The 23,439-nt window shown below is 48.8% G+C and overlaps 1 protein-coding gene across 1 annotated transcript in view; it reads right to left on the reverse strand.

The window, feature by feature from the left end:
- Positions 1-23,439, reverse strand: part of Zhx2 (zinc fingers and homeoboxes 2) — a 161,218-nt gene that overhangs the window by 15,870 nt on the left and 121,909 nt on the right. Inside the window, exon 3 of the mRNA XM_005316194.5 lies at positions 3,793-6,524. Within this exon, the coding sequence (XP_005316251.1) occupies positions 3,797-6,310 (2,514 nt within the window). The 5' untranslated portion in view covers positions 6,311-6,524 and the 3' untranslated portion in view covers positions 3,793-3,796. The remainder of the gene's footprint in view (positions 1-3,792; positions 6,525-23,439) is intronic.

Here is a 23,439-nt window from a genome sequence, read left to right on the forward strand (position 1 = left end):
CGGAGGTGAGCCTGGACCAGACCACACACTGTCATGAGACTGGCAAAGCTCAAAGCCGAGGGGCTGGTTGGGGAGATGCTTCACCCCCACAGAGCAAATCCAACCCTAGAGCCCCTCTCAGCGACTTTCCCTCTGTCTTAAGTATTACACGGCACCTTTTATAAAGTCAAAACTGAGAATTTTTTTCAGCATTTCTATGTATACAAGTGCACTTGACTGTGTTTCCTAAAAGCATGTGTGTAAGCAGGGCATCATTGAACATATATGGATTTCAAGAGACCCATTCACCTGGCTCATAAGAACTGTAAAGTAATTTGGGGTGATATCCCCTTTCTCAGTTGAAAAGCTTCTTTAAGAGGAGCCCCTGGTTAGGACTTGGGAGAGCTTTCAGATGGCCCTGCTAGTGCAGACGGCAGCCCCTCCCTCAATACGATGGATCTTCAACAGATCAGGGGACTTCAGGGCATCTAATGCCGTCAGCATTGAGCAGACCTCAGCATTTCGTGGAGGAATATCTTCCGGCTCCCCTTGTGGCATTTATGATAAACATAAAGTGGGGTTCTTGGATGTTTTTGCATTTGGGGGGGGATACAATCAATTCCTACATCTCTAAATTGTCTGATATTAATTCAAAGGACAACTTCCGAAAGCCTGGGTATTCTCCTGTGCCTGGGGTGGCGGGTGCTCAATAGAAACGGGGAATTTCTGTCCATCAGAAATTGATGTCAAGATGGCAGGAGGAGGAAGGAGGGCTCCCGAGTCCAGCTGAGGTACTGGGAGAGCATGTGGCCAAGTTCCTTGACGTCTGGTCTCAGTTCCCGGGTTTCTAAACATACACGGCGATTCCTGTCTTGGAGAATTAGGTGAGACCGGGTATGGCCATGTTTCTCCACTTCTCCAAGGTTCTCTTTATGGTTTCAGCATTCTCTCCTGCTTTTCTGCTTCCTCTTGGTCTCAGGGGGATCAGGCATACAGCCCACCTGGCATTCTCAACTGGTAGTGGGGGATAGCTTGGGAGAAAGGAGGGGGACAGGTGGGGACAGGTGGCCCCAGGGCCTCTGGGGAGCTGCCGCCTCTAGATAACTGCTCACTCAGCCGTGGAGAGCAGGAGGCCCCATCTGAGCTCCTGGGAACACGCACATCCTTATATTCAAATTCAGCAAACACAGCTGGCTCACAGCAGCTTTTGTCTGTTAGGGAAGACCTTTGGGTTTTTTTTTTGTTCACCTCTTCTCATCATTTAGGGAACTCAGACTCTACTTTCTGGACATGCCAACCCTCTTTTGATCCTCACCTGCACCATTCCTTTGCTCTGGACCTTGTCTCATCCTGTTCTTTCTTTTTTTTTAAATTTTTATTGTTGGTTGTTCAAAACATGACATAGTTCTTGACATATCATATTTCACACATTTGATTCAAGTGGGTTATGAACTCCCATTTTTACCCTGTATACAGATTGCAGAATCACATTGGTTACACATCCACTGTTTTACATATTGCCATACTAGTGTCTGTTGTATTCTGCTGCCTTTCCATCCTGTTCTTTCCACTCGAACAACTCTTTTCTTGTGCACTTGGCTAACTTGCTCCCATGAGTGTGTGCAGACAGACACCTTCTTTCTCATGGAAGCTCCCTCTGGTTCCTAGCCTGGGTATCCCTCCTGTGAGCTCTTGCACACAGCTGTGCACCCCCTTATCACGTCACACAGCACACTGGTTAGGAAAGGAGAGTGCATTCTCTTCCCTCCTTGGCCCATCAGAGCTTCGTGCAAATGGGGACTGTGTCATCAGTCTCTATCACATCATCTCTGGTGGCTTGCACAGCAGCGGGCACAAGGAGGGGCTCTGAATGTCCTATTGAATGGTACTGAGTCTTATCATTTACTCCAGGGTGGGGGGAAAGAGCAACCATGTAGACTTATATTGTAGATCAGACAAGAGCAAGGATAGAAGACAGGGCACGCTAGCAGCATTCAGGCAGACAAAAAAGAAAAATCACTCCTTCATTCCTACACGAGAGAGATGAGCTGGGCTGGGAGGGTTATCCAAGAAAACAGGAAGAAGGCAGAGAGAGGAAGAGAGCAAGAGAGTGAGATGGAGGTGGGCGGTTGGCACTGCTGGGGACCTCGGAGCTCTGCTAGCCCCTCTGCCGTCACTAGCCTCCTCCCTGACCATGTCCTCACCTAGACCACAGAAGTTCCTCAAGAAGACAGGATGGCATTCTGGGGTGGGCTTTGCTCATGGCTGATGGAACTGGCTGATCCAGGGCTCCTAGAGGATTTCATTTACTTGCCATTTTATTAAAGGTGCCTCATTTTATTACCAAATTATTAATGTGCAACATGCCGCCCAGAGGGGTCCAAGTTCGGCAATACAGAGGTATGGTAACTTCCAGGCATCCCTTTAGGACCTTATAAATCATTTTGGAGGTTCTTAACTTTATTATTTTTGAAGATAATGGGGGTCCCCTTTTAACTGGTCTCTGGAGAAGCCCACCTGGGCAAATTGTGCCTCTTCCCCTCTTCCAAGCTTTCAACAAAGAAACCCCTCCTCCCTCACCCCTTTTCTCAGCTCACTCCCAGGCCAGAGGCTGTGCCTGGGCCTTGGGTTTCCATGGGCCTCCCGGGAAGCACACACACCAAGGGCTTCTGAGGCATGTCCCATTATCTGGATGACACGGCCATTAGTAGCCATAGCAACCTCCCTTCCCTGGCTTCTGTGGCTCCAAGAGTCTAAATTTACACAGGTCTCTTCCAGATTTGAAGGGGTTATGGGGACCCAAGCAGAGTGGCACCTTCCTTGTGCCACGACAAGGCAAATGTGAAGCACTTTCAAACCTTTCAGGTAAAAAAAAAAAAACAACCTCAAATTTCAGATTGAGCAAACTTGAATCCTGACTCTCGGTCAAATCCAAAAAGAAAAGAAAAGAAGAAAAAAAAGATACGTCTTTTTCTTGCTTATTTTTAACAGCCGTGAACGCAAAACATACGGAGGCTGTGTTGATCAGAGAGCTATGACTAGCTTCCTGCATGGACAGGCTGGAAGACTGGTGCTGAAACAGGCCCAGGCAGCAGGGCTGTGCCCTTCTTATACCCTTGCAAATGAGGACGTGGGGTTATCAGTCCCTATCTTTCTTTAAGAACTTTGAAAAAGAACTCATCACCACAAAAAAATGGTAAATGTATTAGATAATACATATGTGAATTAGCCCCACTAAGCCATTCCACTACCTATACCTATTTCAAAACGTCATGTGGTACAGGGTAAAGGCACATGACAAATACAGGTAGAGCATCCCTAATCTGAAAATCTAAAATCCAAAATGCTCCCAAATCCAAAACTTCTCGCACACCAACATGATGGAAAAATTCCCCATGTGGAAGATCCCACATGGTAAAACTTTGTTTCATGCACAAAACTATTAAAAATATTGCACAAAATTACCTTCAGGTTTTGTGGAACATAAATGAACTTTGTGTTTAGGGTTGGATCCCAGCCTTAAGATGCCTCATTATGTATATGCAAATTCCCCAGCTCTGAAAAGAACTGAAATCTGAAATGCTTCTGGCCCCAAGTGTTTCATAGAAGGGCGACTCAGCTTGTGTGTCATGTCAATGACATCATTGATAGACACTGATGCTCAGCATCAATATATAGGGATGTTTTTGTATTAATTAAAAAGAGGAGAACGCTTTGGTCATCTGGGTCTCTGTACCCACCACCTATATTAACCCTGCCCGTGAGAGAGGAAGCCGGGATTCTCCCGTTGCCTGGGTGAGCAGGTGGCATTACCTGTCTAGGCCTGGCCAGCCTCTGCAGGGGCGCCGTCAGAGTCGGAGTCGGCCAGTTCCGTGGTGCCTTCTGCTGGGGTCTGACTCCAGCTGTCCGACCTGTCTGAGGTGACATCTTCCTCTCCCACGGTCACCTCCACATAGTCCACGACACCTGACTCCTCGTTCTCGTCGCTGCCCTGGCCGTCCCGGCTGCTGCCCTCTGACCGGTCCGAGGTGGCCTCTGAGGGCTTGGCTGGTAGACAGTCTTTCACTTGCTCGTTGCCCACTTTCACTCTGGGGCCCAACTTCTCCAAGTCCTCTTGGCAGAGTGTTTTGGGGTCCTTGTGACACTGCTGTACCATCTCACTTATGTTCTTGGGGCTCTCGGTGGCTGGTTTGGCTGCTTTCCTGGCTGTGGCATCGTAGCCGTGGTCGTCTGAAATGGGCTGCTGCTGGTACTGCTCCATCCACTTCAAGGTTCCAGTTTTGAGCAAGCATCTGTTTTCCTTGAACCAACGCACGATCTCAGTTCGGACCAGGCCGGTCTTGGCCGCTAACTGGTCGTACTCCTGTGGGGTGGGCCACTGGGTTCTGGCGAACGTGCTCCTCAGGAGATGAACCTGTTCTTGATTCTGTGGAATCGCTGGTGAAGGGCTGGGCAGAGAACTGGCTAGCTGGGCCCCCGCGAGCTGGTCGAGTCGAGACAGAGCACCATTGGGGGCCGCCACATCTGGGCCTTTTTTGCCAGACCCCATGGAATCCAAAACAGCCTGTTCCATGCTGTCCCGAAGCTTCCGCCTCTCTGAGAACCAGGAATCGATCTCTCTCCTGCTTAGCTTGGTCTCCACCCTCAGCCGATCCAGTTCTGCTTGGGTAGGAAAGGAGCTTTTCAAAAAGCTCTCTTCCAGGACTTTAACCTGACCTTGTGTTTTCTCTTTGAACTTCTGGGGGGCAAAGTCTGGGTACGCGTGGTACGTGCGACCGTGTCGGGCGGCTGCGATGGCCAGCTGGTCTTTGGCAAGGGATTCGCTGGTGATGTGAACGATGCCCCTCTGACACCGATACCGGTGGTCACTGAACCACTTCTTGATCTCGCTCCTGGCCAGGCCGGTGACCTCGATGAGCCGGTAGACCTCAGCATCATCGGGAAACTGGCTCTGGAGGAAGCTGGCCTTGAGGTGTGCTATCTGCAACTTGGTCTTCTTGCGGTCGCTAGCTGGGGTGGGTGGGGGGTGGGCCACCTTGGGCGGAGGCTCTGGCACCTGGGTGACGTGTGGACGCTTGGGCTCAGGGGCAGCTTGGGAAGTCACCAATGGTCTCTTCTGGCCATGGTTGGCCACTCCGGCCACAGCCAATGTGATGGGGGCACAAGAGACGGTTGTTGACCCGCTGGTCACCTGAGTCAGCACCAGGCTGGTCTGGCCAAGGATCTGGCATGGCAGAGCTGTCTGGAGGATGGGCTGTGACATCTTCGTGGGGGTCAGCTGGGCGGGCAGCACAGTGATCGTCGGTGGTACTGACTGGATGGTGCCGTTAAACATCTTCTTCCGGGCCTCCTCCACCTCCTCGGGGGACCAGCTGATGCCGTGTTTTAAGCGCTGCGTGGCAAACCAGATTCGGATGTGCTCCTCTGGGTGTTTGGAGGCAGCTGTCAGCCAGGACAACTCAGCCTGCGTTGGGTAAGGGAACTTGTTGAAGGAGTTGATCATGGTGGCATTTGTGTCCAGGGCAGAGTTGTATTTGGTAGTATTCAGTGGGACGGGGACCTTGGGGACAAGGTTGATATTTGGTGGCAGCTGTACAGAAGGCATGACGTGTCCTAATGTGTCTTGGAGGAGCTCCACACCTCCCAGTCTCGAGAGGATCTCAGCAGTGTCTGTCATCAGGCGGGCCGTCCCTTCCGCGTGGTGCTCGTGGGTGGCCTCCTCGGGCTTCTTGGGCGGCTTCTTGGCATCTGCTTTTGGTTTTCCTGTCTTCATGATGGGGGTTTTGCTCACTGAGATGCCGGGATCATTGTCATTCCCTCCAGGGCCACTGGTGGTGACAGATGCCACGTGGTTGGTGGCTTCAATGGACTGCTCCAAGATGGTTTGACTGTTGCGTTTGATCAACTTCAGCTTGAAGTTGGTCTCCCCAGGATGGAACTTGGAGTTGTGGTCAGACAAGGAGTCGTACTTTTTGGTTGTGAAGTTACATTCGGCACACACGTAGAGGGGGTTGAGGATCACGTTGGGGTGCTGCATGTCCACGTGCTCCGTGAACTCGTTCAGGTTTTGGGTGGAGTAGGGGCAGTATTTGCACTCATAACCCCCTTGGAGTTTTTTGGACTGGTTTTCCCCCATTGATTTCACCTCGATCACTTCGTTCTCTTTGGAAGCGTTTTCGGGTTCTGCTGCCCAGCTATCCTTGGCGGTGTCAGGCTGTGGCATGCCCATGCCTTTTTCTTTGGCCCGGTCTGCCTCCTCGGGCGCGTCTTGTTCCACCACTTGGGATGTCCGGACCATGCACGGGGTTGTGGATTTTCGCTTGCTCGCCATGCTAGCAGTGTGCAATGGCTAAATTTTGGAGGAGGGTAGTGGGAGGGCAGTGAAATTCTTGGAATAAATCAGAGAAAAGGCTTTTGGCTTTATTCTCCCTCAAATGGCTTTGGCTTCCTTGAATGCTGTAGTCTCCCCTTGGAGTTTTCAGAATGATTTCAGCACAGAAAAGTGTAACTGCACCAATTGCTGCACACACCAGGTAGCGTCATAGCTGTGGGGCAGGAACAAAGACAGAGTCAGTGTCTCTTCCCAATGCAACAGAAACCAGCATCTCTTTTGGAGTTGCTCCCTTGACCCACCCCAACTGGTGGCCAAATCAAACACTCATGTAAGCCCAGATGGCACGCGCGCAGGTGCTTATCAACATGAAAGGTCATATTCTTCTTTTCCCTTCTCAGGAAGGAAGTGGAAACTGGCCCGCAGCGAGCAAACAGGAAGGGGGTCACCACTTCATGTTTAGAGACAAACACATACAGAAAAGGAACCGGGTATTGAGCTCTTCTGAAGGGGGAAGGGGGTTGTGGAGGGAAAGCCGCGGGTGAGATGTTGCACAGGGGCTGGCGAGCTGCTTTTTATGGTCTATCAGAAGCAAGATGCTGACCTGGGACCTGCAAGTAGGTTTCCGTGGGTGTTAGGAAATGGATAGGAACACATTGCTTCTTATCATAAAAGCAAAATCAGGATGGGAAATCCAGAAAGTAAAGAAAAGTATAAAGGAGAATAAAAACAAGCATTCTAAATATTGTAGTTTCTTCATTTCATTTGAACAGGGTCCTGTTTCTGTAAATATTGAACAAGGCCATGAGTTAAAAAATGCTGTCTGTGGCTGTGCTTAGGGGATACTGTGCATGAAGCAGTCAGCCATTCAACTTCTGCTGGCTGTTTGGTTCCAATTTTTGGCTTTGATTAACAGAACTGCAATTCCTATTTCTGATAGCTTCCCTTGACAAAGGCCTAGAAATAGTTCTTGTGACCTGAATGGCTAAATTTTTGCCTCTATTGGTCTTTCCTCTGGCAAAATCTGAGAGGGTGAGCTTCCTACCCGTGTGACATAAAATAGCACCACTAAAAAGCCCTGCCAACTAGATAGGTGGGCCTCTTTCAATATGCTTTTATGCTTTTCTTAATAGCTAGTAAACTTGAGTTGTTTTAAAAGATTTTCTTGCCATTTATACGTATTCTTTTATCAATTGTTTATGCCATTTTAATATCGTGGTATTAAGTGGTTTATTACAAATTTGAGAGAGTTCTTTCTATATAAGAAATGTTAATACTCTGTTAAAATTTTTTTTCAGTCTATTGTTTACCTTGTAGTTTTCCATTGGGTGTTTTTATATGTTTAACATGTAGAAATTTTAATTTTTATATAGTAAATTTATCTTTTTCTTTTCTCTTGTGGCTTCATTGTGATTTTATATTTAGAAATTGATTCCCTTTCTTCACAGCTGAGACATGTTAACCCATATTTTTAAAGAGTGTTTAAGTTTCATTTCTTACATTGAATTCATCTGGTATCAAATTTATCTTAGGTTACACCATAAGCACAATTCTAACCATTTTTCTTGAATGTTCCCTAATATCTCAGTAGCATGTATTGTGCTTCTGATCTAGCTATAGAGCCTTGCATTTATGCCCTGCTTTCAAAATGTTTTTGTACATTTCGAGTACAGTTCGATATCTGGTAGAGTGAGTTTCTCCTATATGCTCTTCTTTTGCAAAATACTTCTTGGTTATGTAGAACATCTGTTCTCATAAGTTAGAATCAAAGGCAAAACAATCCTATTAGAATTCAAATTTTGATTAGAATTGCATTAAACAAATATTAATTTGGGAATACAGACACAATTTGCTTGTTAGGAAGCGGGCCACCCTCATGCAGGAGTGGATGTGTGGGAAGCCTTTTATCTTGTGGCTAAAGAAGGAGGGAAAGTGTTTTGGAACAAGGATACCTGACCTCCTGGAGAAGGGAATGGAAGAGATGACCCATCATCCCTCACCCCTCCCACTGGCCTGGTTTGAGTCCCACTGAAGAGAGGGCCTTAGGGCAGAACAAAGAACTTGCCTTCAAGAGCTGCTAGGTTGCTGGGCACAGTGGTGCACACCTGTAATCCCAGCAGCTATGGAGGTAGAGGAGGAGGATGGTGAATTCCAAGCCAGCCTCAGCAACTTATCAAGGCCCTAAAAAACTCAGTGAGACCCTGTCACAGCCTGGGGATGTGGCTCAGTGATTAAGTGACCCTGGGTTCAATTCTCATTATTTAAAAAAGAAAAGAAAGCTGCTATGCCCACACCCACCTGCTGAGGGGCTCAGGTGACAAACCTGAGCAGGACTTGGGAGAGAGGTGTTTCCCCTGGTCAGCACAGAACCTGGCCCTCCAACATGGGAGCACTGGATGTTTCAGGCTGGGCAATTCCCTCAGCAGTCTGGGGTGAGGATCTTTCAGGGATGAAGAGAGGACATGGGAAAAGCAGAGAGTGACAGTGTCTTTTTGTCAATGTCACTGTAACTGATGTATCCAGTCTCCATCTCCACATGAGCTTCGGCCTCTGGAACCTGCTCTGAGCCTCAAGAGTTCATCTCCACCAACAGTCCTTCCATCTCTCACTTGAGCCAGTGTCTCTCTGCCTCCCCCACACAATCACTCAGTCAGCATCCTGTCCACTCTGGTTTCAAAGCAGACCCAGTGTTGACCCTGCTCACCATTTCCACCTCTCTCCCCCGTGTCTAAGCCACCATGTCTCCAGCCTGCATTACCATGACAGCCTCCTGTGGTCTCCTATTTCTTCTCTCAGGAGCAATGCAGGGAGGTTTTGAGATCAGAGTTGGTTCATGTTTCCCCTTCTGCATGGAGCTGCCTTCTCCTCCCCATCAGGATGAACTCTGTTCCTTTGCAACAGCCTGCAAGCCGGGCATCTCTGGCCCATGCTGCCCTCTGCCTCTTGCTCACATGATCCAGCTGTTCTGCTAGGAGCATCGCTTTCCTCCCTGGCCTCTGTTCTATTCCACTTGCTCCTGTGTTCTACTTCATCCCACCTTTCCTGACCACCACCCCTACATAAGCGATGCCTCTTCTGGCCCCTATTTCCTCAATTTGTTTTCTTCAAAGCGCAGTTCAAGGGTAACCAGTTTGTTTATCTGTTTTGTGGTGACAAGGGAGGGAGGGAGTGAGCGTCTACCGACGTGTTTGTGTCTCCTTCCAGAACAATGCTGCCCAGTGTGGCAGCCACAGGCCCCACCTGGTTCTGAGTTTATGTTAATTAAAATGTAGTACAATTAAAAATTCAGTTTCTTAGTCACACTAAGCCACATTTCTGGTGCTCAAGAGCCACATGTGGCTAGTGGATGTGGTGCTAAGTCGTACAGAACATTTCTACCGTTGTATGCGATGTTCTAGCGGACAGCACGATTCTAGAATAGCTCTCTAAGGCAAAAACCTTCCACCGTGGTTTTCCCAGATACTAGAACAGGGCCTGTCCCACAGTATGTTTTCTGTTTTGCATAAATGTTGCCACATATTAACTGCAGGAAGGCTACCTTGCTCACGTAGGCCAGTGAGGGATGGTAAAACCTCATGAACGTTCAGTTTTGTGTGTTTGCCTGGTGGTGTGTATGTGTGTGGGTGTGTGCTGGGGGTTTTTTGAATGGAGCAACATTGTAAGGGAGAGATCCTCAAGTTCTGCCTGGGGAACTATTGACACAGCAGAATGTGGCCAAATTTGCCCCATTGGCTAAGGAGTTTGGGATATTTGTTACAATTTTCAAAAGAGAAGCAGCAAAAGGAGACTTTTTTTCCCCTGCAGAGTAAAGATTTCAGGCAGAGAAAGGACTTTTCTTACAAGAAATGCCCATATTCAGAACAATTGAAATCTGTTGACAAGTGAGCCCACAGATAAGGCAATTTTGGTGGAACATCCTGGAACATCTCAGTGTTTCAAAAACTTACTTGGCAACTAGGCAACCAGACTAGGTTGACCAGAAAGGGAAGGAAAGAAGGAAAGAAACTGGGGGGGGCCTCAGAACACACGAGGCCTTCATCTCTCAGGGTCCCCTGGAGGAGGCATAAGAAACACTGCCCTTGGAAGCATAATCGTGGCATGACCAGGGGCTGAGTGTCTGTGGGGCACAGCATGGGAGCATCTATTTGAAAGGCTGTGGGCCACCAGTAAGGTGAGGAGCAGTTCCATGAGGCCTGGCACTCACCAGCATTAAGGCTGAAGTGTTTGGGGCAAATTCTTCACGTTTGGACACTCAGTGGTCAAAGTTGGCAAAAACAAAAAAGGGATAAACAAGTCAATGTATGAACAAGATGCTAAGACTGAATGCCATCAGCGTCCCTTCCATAACGAGCAGCAAGTGTCCTCACCGGCCAGCTCCGAGTGGCAGATCTTGCCCTGGGCCAGCTTCCCAACAGGTCTGCACTGGGCACTGGCTATCGACGCCAACCTGCAAACTGTCCCCTTCGAGGGAGCAGGGAGTTGTCCCTGCCTGTAGAGGTTACCCAGCAAGTCAGAAGTGAGCACAGTTGAATATCCTGAGACCCAGGCAGAGGGGAGGTAAGAAGTTTCCTTTATTCAGAAACATGGTCTGCGCTGGACCTTTCTGTCTGGGAGTCCCACCCCTAGGAGAGCCAGGAGAGTGACCAGCATGCATGATGTGGAAAGAAAACAAAGCACCACAGACACTCTTGCCTCCTTGGTATGTTTCTGACATTGACTCAGTTTCCCTTTCATCCTCTATAGCATCTGCTGTGCACCCCAAAGAAACCCAACCACGAATGAGAAATGACAAAACCTTGTTAGCGATTGTGACTTGGCGGGTGGGGCAGAGCCTGGGTTCTGCATCTGTGGCTCCGGGTGAGATAAGGCTCTCAAGGAAGCCCCCTCCTGCTGCCTCTCCTCCCCACCCTCATGTCCAGAGACAGAGCGGCGATTTCCTGACCTTTCCCTACAAATGGCCTGCAGCCCCCCTGGGGAAGGAAAAATGGGTCAAACTGCCAGACTAGCTCCAGGAAACTCTTCTCAAGGTGGGTGACATTTGCCTGGAGGTCTGTGTGGGGGAAATGGCGGGGTGCTTGACCTCCTGGGGAAGGAGAGGAGTCCTGTTGAAGAGGAGCCTGCAGCTGGGGGTCTCCAGCCCCAGAGCGCAGAGGTGGTGGGGAGCAGTGGCCTGGGGTGCCGGTGCTCAGGAGTGCCCAGCTCCCTGCAGATGGCCTCGAAGATTCCACCTTGGGCTTTGCCAGGACACCACTTCTCATTTCAGAGCTTTCCACTGGGGCTGTCAGAGGAAATAACAGGGCTGTCTTCAACCTTTCAAAGGAAGCATCTTGTGAAGACATCAAAGCCAGAAAGGGTGCTTTTAGCTTTGCGAGGTCTTCCGACAGGGCTGTTAACAGATTCCGCCTCAGTTCATCCACGTGGATCTTTCTTTGGGAAGGGTTGTTTCTTTATGTTTTAAAACCACAACATGACCCCTCTCTGAAAAGAATACTGATGGGCAGGTGTGTTGGGGGATGTGGTGGTTGGGGTGGGAGGAATTTCTCAGCTCCAGATTCCCAGCTCTTCTCTTTTCTCTCTGTCCTTGCTATTATTATTTTTTTTTCATCTGCTTGAAGGAAGTTGTGTTTGGAAGGTCATTGGTGACCCTGAGTTCATTCCCAAGTTTTCTGATTTCTCCCATCCTCCCTTAAATCTAAATTTGAATTTTGGGGGTGGGCCTCCGACATGGTTCCCAAACCATCACATATCACCTGCAGTGTTTTGCGAAAACACCCGTTCCTGGGCCCCAGTCCAGACTCATTAAACCCAAACCTCCAGACACAGGCCCCAGGATCCTGTATTTGTAGCCAGCAGCCCATGTGACTCTGCTGGGCAGCCAGGTTGGTAGTCGGGGCAATGAGACATCACTTGACCTCTTCCACTTGAGAGCTGGTTGGGCAAAAGCCAACGCTGTCCCATGAAGAAGCAGAGATGTTGTGAGTGGCATTTTTGATGCAGCTGAGACTAGAGATAGCTGCAGCTCCCTGTGGGGTCATGGGAGTAGAGAACTCCCAAGGGGAACGATGAATGATTCAGAGGACCATGTGGAAATGGGAGGGGGGCGGGGAGAATTGCACAGATAATGATCTTCAAAAAGAATAGAATGCAGAACGTGGGAATTCAGTAACACAGGATCAAACAGCTCCGCTACCATAGGAGCCACTGCAGAGGGGCTGGCGGTTTGGTAGAGATGAGCTTTAAGAAGCTGTTCCCTGTTACCTGTGTTTTTTTATATTGCTAGTTTCTCAAGCAACACATTTTTAAAAAGAAAAGGGGCTTGCTGAGCTGGTCAAGCCTAGGCACGATAGCTAAGGAAAGCGTCATTTCCATACAAAATCATGACTCTTCCCACAGCTGCAAATGACGGCTATGATTTCCATTTTACAGACAAGGAAACTGAGGTTCAGTGTCTTACACAGGACGAGGAGTCTCCACTCTCTACCTTTGCTTGTCACAATTGTCTACTGGTGACAATTCCACTTCCTGATACTGGGTCTATAAGTTAAATTCCTCACAAATTGCTTGTGGCCTTCTCTCACTGGGAGCGTTCACAGGAGTCAGACTTCATTGAATTGTGATGCCCTTCGACTTGCTGCTCTGAATTTCTCCCTCATGGTCCCTCCTTGTTGAAAAAGCTTTGTGAGTGGCAATGGACGAAATGAGGTCTGTGGCTACTTCCTGCCCGTTAGCATCATCATGGATATGAGCACACAGGGCTCTGAGAGGAGGCGGGGTCTCCAGCCAGTGGTGGAATAGAGGTGGTGGCTTCAGACAGGGTAGCCACTGAGGGGCGGAGAAAACCAGCTACACCTGAGAAGGCAAACCTGTCCCAGATGTGAGCCCAGGGTTTCTCCTTTACTCAGAAACACTGGGTCCCAAGGCGCAGAGTCTTGCAGCTCTTCAACAGGTCAGCACATGGCCTGCGGGAGCCTTGCTCACCTTCAGTGCTCACCTGGCTAGTGAAGGTCGGGCACACTAGGGCCAGCCTCTGCAGTTTGAATCCTGGCTCTGTCATTACTAGTGGAGGAGTCCACCTTTCTCTGGCCACAGCCAGGCTGCCCACTTCACAGCCCCCAAACCCATACACCACCTGGAGCACCCCAGACGTATACACTAACTCACCACGGCCAGCCTTGGTTCCTGTAGTTATAACCCACAAGGTTGGACCGGATGAGAACCTAATGGGTGACTTGGACGTGTAATCTAGCCTTGGTGCAGAGGGGGTTGGCAGTGTGTTCAGATGTATAGTTCCACTGTGGTCCCCCACGTCATCCTTGGCTGCTAACCCTGTAGAAGGGGCTGTGCACTTACATGAGCTCATCCTCTGAGCTGTGCTGCTTGGAGCTCTTTTTGTTCATCTTTTGTTCTTGCCCATTGAATTTTCTATGGAAACTGTTCCAATATCTTAAATGCTCACAACTTTTTCTGTTTCAGTAGAAAGTTGTACCTTGATTCTTACTGGGAAAATCAAAGCTATCTGATCTGATCAAGGTCACAGATCAACATCACCTTCTTCCTCATCTCCCCACATCTCTTCTCTCCAGCAGGACAGAAGGAGATAGTGGGTCTCACCATGAGAAGGCTAATCCCCCACCTAGCCTCCTTCCTCTCTCTCATCAGTTCTCTCTGCTATTGTCTCCCTTCATGGGTCACCTTCCCTCTGGGGAAGCATCTCAGTTTGCCAGTCCCCTAAAAAAGTAAGCAAAGCAAGCAAACAGGAAGAGTGAGACTGAATTTCCCACAATGGCATTATTCCATCACTGACTGCAAATCATTATTCCAACTCTTGCTTTCTGTGTCTTCTGGGTGATAGAGTCATCACGCCTTTGGGGTCTGGTGCCATCACTCACGGTCATGTTACCCTGGACAAACTGTGTCAATCTTTCGAAGCCTTGGCCTTTCCATTTCCAATTTGGGGAGGAAAATAGCACCCACACCAAGGGGTTGCTGAGAGTCTCTAGTGAGCTAATTTGCATAAAATATTCAGCTCGGTGCCTGATCTGTGATGATGAGCTCTGAGCTCACAACACAGGGTACTTGTTGTTAAGATGATTCACCATCAGTTTTCTCAAAGGAAGTTTGCAGTGAACACTGCTCTCTGCTAGTCTTACTGCATGGTTCAGCCATTACCTGTGTGGATTCTGCACTCCCTGCTTAAATATTCCAAATTACTGACTCTGGAGCAAACTGCCTTCCTTGATATCCCTCCCCTGGTTCCTCTGGGCTGTGTCCTGGTCCTCTTGGCCATTCCTTCTTTCCATTTTCTGCTCTCCACAGGTGCATCTCCATGCCCTTGACTCCTTCTCATCCTTCCCTTCATCTTCCTTGGGGAACTTATCATCTGAAAGCTTGCAGATGCGTTCAGACACCTGCCAAGCCGACCTTCCTGGCCCCCCTCCTTCCTCCAGAGCCCCAGGCTTTCCTTCCCAGACACTGGCTGCCAGCAAGAAGGTAGGATGGACCAGAGGGATTTGTAACTATGCAAAGGCTTGGGTGGCCACTTTACTGAAGCTCACTTTTAAACAAGGCCAAACTTCATGAAAACCAAGGAACATAATATATGAACAGAATATGGATGATCCATTCTCAGTCCAGTAGAGAAGAGACTCTATTCTCCTAGGAGAACTTGGCAGAGGCTGGGCTGGATGGCCTGCAGTGTCCTCCAACCACATACTCTGCATCCATGACCGCTACTAGGATCTTGTGTACCTTACTTACATTTGACACACTGAGAACCAAGTTTGTCTCGTGCCTCCCAGACCTGGACTTTCTATAATGGTCCTTACACTAACAAACGTACCAGAAGCTACTGTTGTGCAGGCTGGGATCCTGGATTCTTCCTGCTCCTCCATTTCCCCCACCCCCTTTTATCTGTACCCTCTGACGCTGTCCTGGAAGCCTCCTCATTCTTCGTTCCTCTGCTCCAGGCTGGGTCTGCCTCGCGGTTTCCCTCCCTACCTCATGGTCGGGCCTGTGGGAAGCAAGCATGGTCTGTCCAGCATCCTTTCCCTCCTCTTCTGGCGGTGTCTGGGCAGTGTTTCTAGAGGAAAGGCCCACCCACTCTGGGCACATGTGGAACCCCAGCAGTGTGCATGTGACTGGGTGCTGATCAGGAAGAACATTGTGTCCTCCAAGAACCATGAGCGATTAAGGAATGGGCCCCCATCCAAGTAGAGCAATTGGAATCAGTGCCATTTCCTTCTGGGGCTTTCATTGGAACCACTGGAAATACAAATATGCTCCTTGTCTGGAGGTGTTGAAGGGATCCGATGTAAGCCCAGAAGTGCTACTGGTTATCTTGTCACCGAGAGCCGTGTGGAGAGAGGCAGAGAACGGGTCCTGGTAACATCGCGCTGTGTCTGAACCCAACAGACAATGGCTTTTCCGTTGTGCCACTTTGTGGAAACCAGTTGGATGGGGCTTTCTGTCTCTTGTGACTGAAAACATCCCAATGGACCCACTTTCAGGCCCACTTCTCCGCGGCTACCATGTTTTCTAAAAGAGCCCTTCTCAGCCTTTTTCTGCCACGAAGGCCTGCCGGGTGCCATGGCCACTTGCAACTCTCTCTCTCAGGTCCCTGCCATCCTAGTTGTGCTGGCTACAATTCCACACCCTTCCCTCTCCCTTAAAAAAGAATCTCAGAACATGAGTGGGAGTGACATTTTTATAGATAACCTTGTGTACTTGCTAATTGAGAGAAACAAGCCACTGACAGACTTCAAAACTTTATTTTTAGCAGCAGATTTCTTGCTGCCACATACCTCACAATGGACGCCATCACCGAACACCCTGTTCCTACATAGGAATCCGATTGCATCATCTCTGTCTTCAGAACCTCCCTAGGAGTACTGGGAGCAAACTGAGAGAGACGCTGCTGACCATCCAACTCCACCACAGCACCCCGTTCCCTTGCTCCAACATCCCGGCATTTGTAAAGTGAAATACAGCAGAAGACTATTTTTCTTTTCTTTTTTCCAAGAGACAAACATGAAACTTGGGAAAGAGAACACATTTTGTTCGTTTGTTCATTCATTCACTCATTCAGGTGTGCCAGGCTCTGCTATGGATAATCAGGGAACAGACTGTGAGATTCCTGCCCTCCAGAAACCTACTGTCTAGGAGAAGAAGATGGAGAGAAAAATAGGAAACAAAGAACCTACAGGCAGCAGGAAGTGCTATGCAGTTTTTTTTTTTTTGATTTTATTTTTTAAAAAAGACATGCTGATGAGACCTACTGTCAGTGAGATAGCAGGGAAAGCCTTCCGCACAAGTCAGGCCTGGGGTGGGAGCCATGTCAAGAAACAGCAGCTTTGGCAGCCAGTGACTCAGTGAAAACAGGAGAGGAGCCTCACTTACCACTTGGGACATTTCACAATCACTGCAGAATAATTTTCAATTATTATATTATATATTATTATATTATGTTCAGATATTATATCATGATGTTATAATATTATTATAATTATAATACTAATATTCTGTTAGTGTTTAAAAGCCTATTCTTCCCAAAGAGACTCTTTTGAAAGGTCTTAGAAAGCTTCATGGAGAAGTACAATTTTCATTTTCCAACGTGAAAACATAACTCTTCGATGGCTTTAAAATGGAAAAAAGTTTTTCCTTTTCCCTACAGATGAATTGAGAGGAGTCCTAAGCCCTCTGGCTCTGAGAGTCATCTGTAAGTGCAAGATCAAATATTAGGAGAAATTTTAGTCTCAGAGGGTAGTTTTTAAAAAGTAGGCAAGACGCAGAAGTACAGCATGCATTTTTTTGGGAAGTGGTTAGCATAAAGCACTGTCTTTAAAGTTATAAATCAGGACGTGGCACCCTAACCGACTCCTTAATGAGAGAAGTGATGGAGAAAAGCCAGAGTCAACTAGGTCCAGGAGCTCTGGAGCGGGAACAGTGAGGTCCATTCGTTAAGGGCAGTTCATGAGATTTGCTAAGAGACAGAATCTAAGTATGGTGTGAGGACCCCAAATTTTGTCCTCAACATTATGGTAAGACTTTAATGGGCAACCTGCCTGGGGCAGGTGGGTGACATTTCTCCCAGAAGGCTGGAGTGATGGATTCTATAAAGTGGCTGCATGTCCTGATGTCATGGTGGCTTGGGATGTTTTGAGCTGCCTGTTAAGTAGGGTGGGTGAGTTCACAGCTCTGCAATCAGGATAGAGCTAGGTTTAAATTGAGGCTCCATCCAGCCCTTTCCATTGGTGAGACATTCCACCTCTCCCGGTCTTGGTTTCTTCATCTATAAATCTGGGGCTAATGCCCACCTCATAAGATAGCTGGTATTAAATGGCGTAGTGTGTACACACCCCACTTTAACATTAGGTACTTGCAAATGCTCAACAAATGGTGAGAACGTGGACCAAGTGAAATCAGCTCCAGGATGCACCAGAACCACGCAGAAATCAGTGTGTTAGGAAGGGACAGCTGATCACAATGGCTCACGACTATATTCAAAAGAAACAGCCTTCATATGAGTGTCTGCATGGGTTTCAAATCACAGATCTGTGACATGTAGCACTTTGACTTTCTCTCTTTTTCTGAGCAATAATCTTGAAAAAAAAATGAAGCAACAGGATTAAAGATGAAGACATATTTTGAAACAGCTGATCCCTGATGCTCTCATCTTTTCCAAGGCAAAGCATTCTTTCTCCTTGTAGGAAGAATCATAGCAGCCACCACCTCGTACAAGCACAGCCACCCACACACCCACACACAGAGAGCCAGGGCTGGAGAAGACTGATGTGTTTCTAAAGTGGAAAAAAAAAAAAAAAGTCTTGCTGAGACAGAAACAAGAGGGAATCAATTCCGGTTTTATGTGTCACATACATAAATAAATAAGGCGCTATCAAATGTTTAAGATGGGCCTACTCTGATTTACAATCCATCAACTTCTGCTATCAAAACATTTAGCGAGGCTGTGAGACTACAGGGATTTGTTATATTGACAATTCCCGGTGTAACCTTTTCATTTCTCTCCTTGTGGGGATCCGTGCACACTCCATCTTCCTGGAGCCGGGAGGGGAGGGAGATTTCTGTGTTCCCCAAGCAGGGAGCAGGGTGAGACAGGGCTTCCTTTTTCCCTCCCACTCCCAACCCCAGCCCCCAGACCATCCTCTGCATCCCCAAACCCACAGCTTTCTCCTAACCCCTTTCATCTCTACCTAGATAAAGGCTGAGGGTTCACCCTCCTTCTCTGGTAGAAGGTCTTCCACAGAGCCATTCACCCAAGCCAGAGACACCCCGACAAAACCACTCAGGTTCAAACCACATCCAAAGGCTATGCTTCTGCATCTCTTTGCCTTGGTCCTAGGGTGTGGGAGGCTGAAAGATGGCCCCGAAGATGCTCAGGTTCTAATCTCTGTAACCTGGGAATGTCACTTTGCGTGGCCACGGGGCTTATGACAGTGTGAAGGCTCCTGAGATAGAGAGACCATCCTGGACCATCCAGGACACAAGAGGGAGGCAGGAGGAGCTGTGACTCCAGAGGAGTGACCGGAGATGTGAACAGGAGCAGATGTGGCCCGAGGCCCTGCGAGGACAGAGAAAGGCAGCCCAGACCACGGAACGCAGGTAGCTACTGGCAGCTGGAAGAAGTGAGAATCCTCCCCTAGATGTCCAGAGGACATGTCCAGGGAATCTGACCTTTACTGACCCCAGAAAAAGAATAAATGAATGGTTTTGTGAGCCACTAGGTTTGTGGTGATCTGTTTCAGCAGCCACAGAAATATAAACACAGTGGGGATGCTGAGCCTGGTTGCAGCCTGTGGGATTCCTGAGGCTCTGCCCCACCTCAGGAAGCTCCTCCCTGCTTCTAGAGGCCCCTCCCACCAGCCCTGGTGATGCTGAGCCCCTGCATCTTAAGACTCTGCACAGAGCTAGAACTCCCACAGGACCCACCAGGCCCAGGCCACTGCTGCTGCCTTCAGCGGCCCCAGAATTGCCACAGCTGGGATGATTACCTCAGCTCTGGATCTACCTCCAAATCAGGTGCAAGATTTATCACCTTGTTCCCCAGGGCTACTGCCCTGGTCCAAGTCACCCTCGCCTCTCCTCGGGGTCTCCTGCCTGGTTTCTCTTGGCCTGAGTCATGTCCCCTCTGCTCCTCTTCATTTATTCTCCAGGAAGAATAAAATGTGAAATAAAAGTGGGAGTCATGTCTGCTGAATATGCTGGTCCTCAGGCCACACCACAGAGTAATGGTACCAGAACCTCAGCTTGGGACAAGCTGTCTCTCAAGTTCTCCAGGAGATGCTGATGGCAGCTGGGTGGCAACCCCTGCCTGGAGTCTTCCAGAACACAGGGAGAAATGACTAGGTGCCTGCTGGATACCCTGGTGACACCCAGGGGTTTAGACACCGGCTCTGGGAGGTTGGAGGACTTTACCCTGAGGCTGTAAGAACCAGGCCTGTTTCTCAGTTGACCTAAGAAATATCTTCCTTGTCGTTTTCCAGGTCTACAGTGAGGATCAAATGTGATAGGGGCAAAGGTGCCGCATGCTTTCTCTGGTCTCCTCCCTCTCTTCTTCCTTCCTTCCTGTTTTTAAAGGCCATATCAGTGATGAATGTTGCTATGGTTACAAGGTGTCCCACCCCTCTCAGTTCATCGATTGGAAACTTAATCCCTGAATACATATGTTAATGGCATTTGGAGGTGAAACCTTGGAGAGGTCATTTGTATAACATGAAGTCATAAGGGTGGGGCCCCACGGTGGCATTGGTGGCCTTTTAAGAAGAGGAAAAAGAGACCTAAGCTAGCATAACTTCTGTCTCACAGTGTGATGCCCTCTGCCATTTTATGAAGCAGCAAGATGATCCCGACCAGATCCTGGTACCATCCTTTTGGATGCCCAGAACTGTAAGACATAAGTCAATCTCCCAGGGACAGGGAGAGGTATTTAGTTGTAGCAACAGAAAATGAAGTAAGACAAATGTCTTGTGGTAGGTCACGAAATGGTGGCAGCCTTGTCTCTGGGCTCAAGTCTAACAGAGAAAAATGTGAGGTCTCAGGCACAAACTTCAGCCTTTCTCACACAGCCAGCAGGGCACCACACCTGCGTCAAGGCCTGTGGTTCCTGGAGGGGGCAGGTGGAGGCTCCTGTGTATTGCTGCACCGTGATGCTACTAAATAGCTTTGATCAGGCAGGGCAAAACCCAGAACTGTAACCTGGACACAATTCCCTCAGCCTCATTCATTTTATAAGTGAGGAAACTGAGACCTGTGAGGTGTCATGGCCCATACAAAGGTATGCAGGCTGGGGGGCTTTTGGCATGGCCTCTGGTATCCTATTGGAAGGTATGCCCTCCTGGATCCGGAGTGGCCCTCATGCCAGGAAGAGTAGCCATGCCTGCACAGGGACCAGCTTTGGGCTGAGAGGATGATGGTTCCGGTTGACCTTGCTGGTGTGATGTCCAAGGTGGATGGACCAAGGAGCAGGGTGCCCCTGTGCCAGCCACCGCTCATGGGCCTGACCATGCTCCTGCACCTCTCTTACCCCTCTTTGTTTTTTTAGAAGGGTTCTGAGTGACATGCTTAGCATGGAGCAGAAAATGGGAAGAAAGTTCTTTTTTAACGACCATCTTCATCACAAAGGCAAAATTCTTCCCATACCTGAACAGTGTGGAAGGGTTCCAGGAAGGTACCATTTTTATTTAAACTTAGAAAAGAACCTTTGGGGCTGCCCAGGGTTTCCCAACACCTCTTTCACATTTCTAAGCAGTCCTGTCAGCTGCTGCCCTTTTGCAGAAAACCACCATCTGCTTGATCCTTTTGGCCAACAGACCTCCCGTTTCTCTGCACCATCGACAACAGCGGCTCTGCTGACAGGAAGCAGCAGCCTCAGGTCCACTGTGCACCTCAGCACAAAGCTTTTTTACATGCACCCACTTGCAGAAGCCTCATCACCTTGAGGAGCAGAGCAGGCAGGAAATACCAGAGCCTCTGTTTTCCCCTGAGGCCACAGAGGCTGTGAAGGTTTTCTTCAGTGACCCATCTCAGAGCCTCCATTACACCTGCTCTCTGCTGGCAACTTCCGGTTTGCACAAATGAGTAACAGGAAGGCTGTTACCTTCCTATTGTACAGACGGGAGACAGAGTGCTGAGCTGACCTGGAGACCAAAGCCAGATCCGCCTTTGGCCCCTGTGGTTTCAAACAATATTAGTCAAGAACAAACAACCACATGGCATCCATAGCTTTTTATACGTTAGATTTGGACTAGCCCCTGCTGTATTCTCTAGGTCATACTGAGAGAGTGCCAGCTACAGGCACAGAAGGGCAGGAAGCAAAACAATATTGAGTAGATTTTTTTTTTTTAGACAGGAGAGGTGTGACTTTTTAAGCACAATGCTCCATCCTTTTCCAGAGGAATCCCCAACTGTCAGCCTTAATGTACTAATGCACTGTGACTCCGGGAAAGGAAAGCTTGGCCAGCACATGAAGAGACACATGAAGATACACGTTGATGGAGATGAAGAGAAAAAACTGCACTGAGGGGAGGGAGGTTTACTTTCGGGCCGATGGAGTGGGTAAGAATCATTAAGGGGCACTTGCTGATAAAGGCGGGAAGAGGAAGAAATTCCAAGTCACCATGCCCAGGGTCATGGGAGAGGAGTTGGAAAAATGCTGTAATAGCTAGCTTGCGTGATGGAGGGACCATCTCCAAGGTGAAAGGCTATGTTGGCCTCTCCCCCAGCTTATTTGTTTCTTGGGGGGAAATAACAGAAGTGATTACTCCGCAGATGGTTGTGGGACTCAAATAATACGGTCAATTGAAAAAAGTGCATACCACATTTTGATGGCTGGAAGCCTTCGGTTTATGTTAACTATGGGATAATAAGACCAACAATAACAACAACCACAGTATTAAACACACACACACACACACACACACACACACACACAAACCCAACTCTTCCCAAGCCAAGATGATCAGCTGGCTTCCTCATTTCTTCTCCCACACCATGGGGATACCAAGTGCTCTGTCGCTTGGACTGACAAACACAGAGTCACCTTGAACACTCTCTGGGCCATCCTTCATGGTTGACCAGCATGTTCCAATGTACCTCCTGAGATGGTCTCTCTCCCTCAATGGGTCTAAACTCTACCATGTGTTCATAACATTCCAGAGAGTTCCACCAGAGTCCAAGCCTTTATCGCATCTTGTGTGGATTACTGGGATGGAATGACATTCTTGCCTTTCACCATGTATTAATCCATTTTTTATTACCATAATGAAATGTCTGAGGCAAGCTACTTGACAATACAAGAGGCTTATTTTGGTTTTCAGTCCTGGAGGCCCAAGGTCAAGGGCCTGTATTTGGTGATGGCCTTTCGGCTGGCAGACTCAGGGCATCACATGACAAGAGACAGCGAGTGCATGGGCCTCTGTGAGTCTCTTCTGGTCTCTCTCTTCCTATAAAGCCACCAGGATTCAATCATGGGGGCACCAGCCTAATGACCTTATCTAATCACTTTTCAAATTTAATCCACCTCTAAACTCCAAGTCGGATAAGATTTCCGCCCTCATGATACCTCACGAGGGGGGGTAAATGGCCACACACAAGCCGTGGGGCTCTCCAACCATTGCACATGATCTTCCCCATCCCAGCATGTCTTGTGCCTGCTGCCGGGAAGCTTCTCCCAGCCTCCGACTTTTCCCATCCCCCTTTCCAGGCATGACCTGTGGAACCTCCCTGTTTTCCACCAAGTCCCCTCCCAACTCATCCTTTGAACTCTCAGGTCTCCTAAGTCACCGATCCAAGGCTCCTTCCCAGCCCCACAGGCTCTTCTTCCTGAACCTTCTGCTCCACAGGCTCTCTGCCTCTACCCCTCACTCTTGCCAAATATCTGTTGACCACTTGCCCGTGGGGCTTCTGGTCTAGGCCTGGGATGGACAGTGTACAGAGCAGAACAGTTTCCCCTGACAAGCCAGAGTCCCCAAAAGCAGGGCTGTTGGCTCTTAGATGCCCATGGTGGGACGTTCTTCCACTTGCTTGACACATATCCCAGCACCACTAAGTGCCAGCCCCTGTCCTGGGGCAGGGGTGCTGGGAGGAGGGGGGGAGCCGGGCTTGGGGCTTCCTCT

The sequence above is a fragment of the Ictidomys tridecemlineatus genome, chromosome 7, assembly GCF_052094955.1.
Source record: "Ictidomys tridecemlineatus isolate mIctTri1 chromosome 7, mIctTri1.hap1, whole genome shotgun sequence".
Lineage (NCBI taxonomy): Eukaryota > Metazoa > Chordata > Mammalia > Rodentia > Sciuridae > Ictidomys > Ictidomys tridecemlineatus.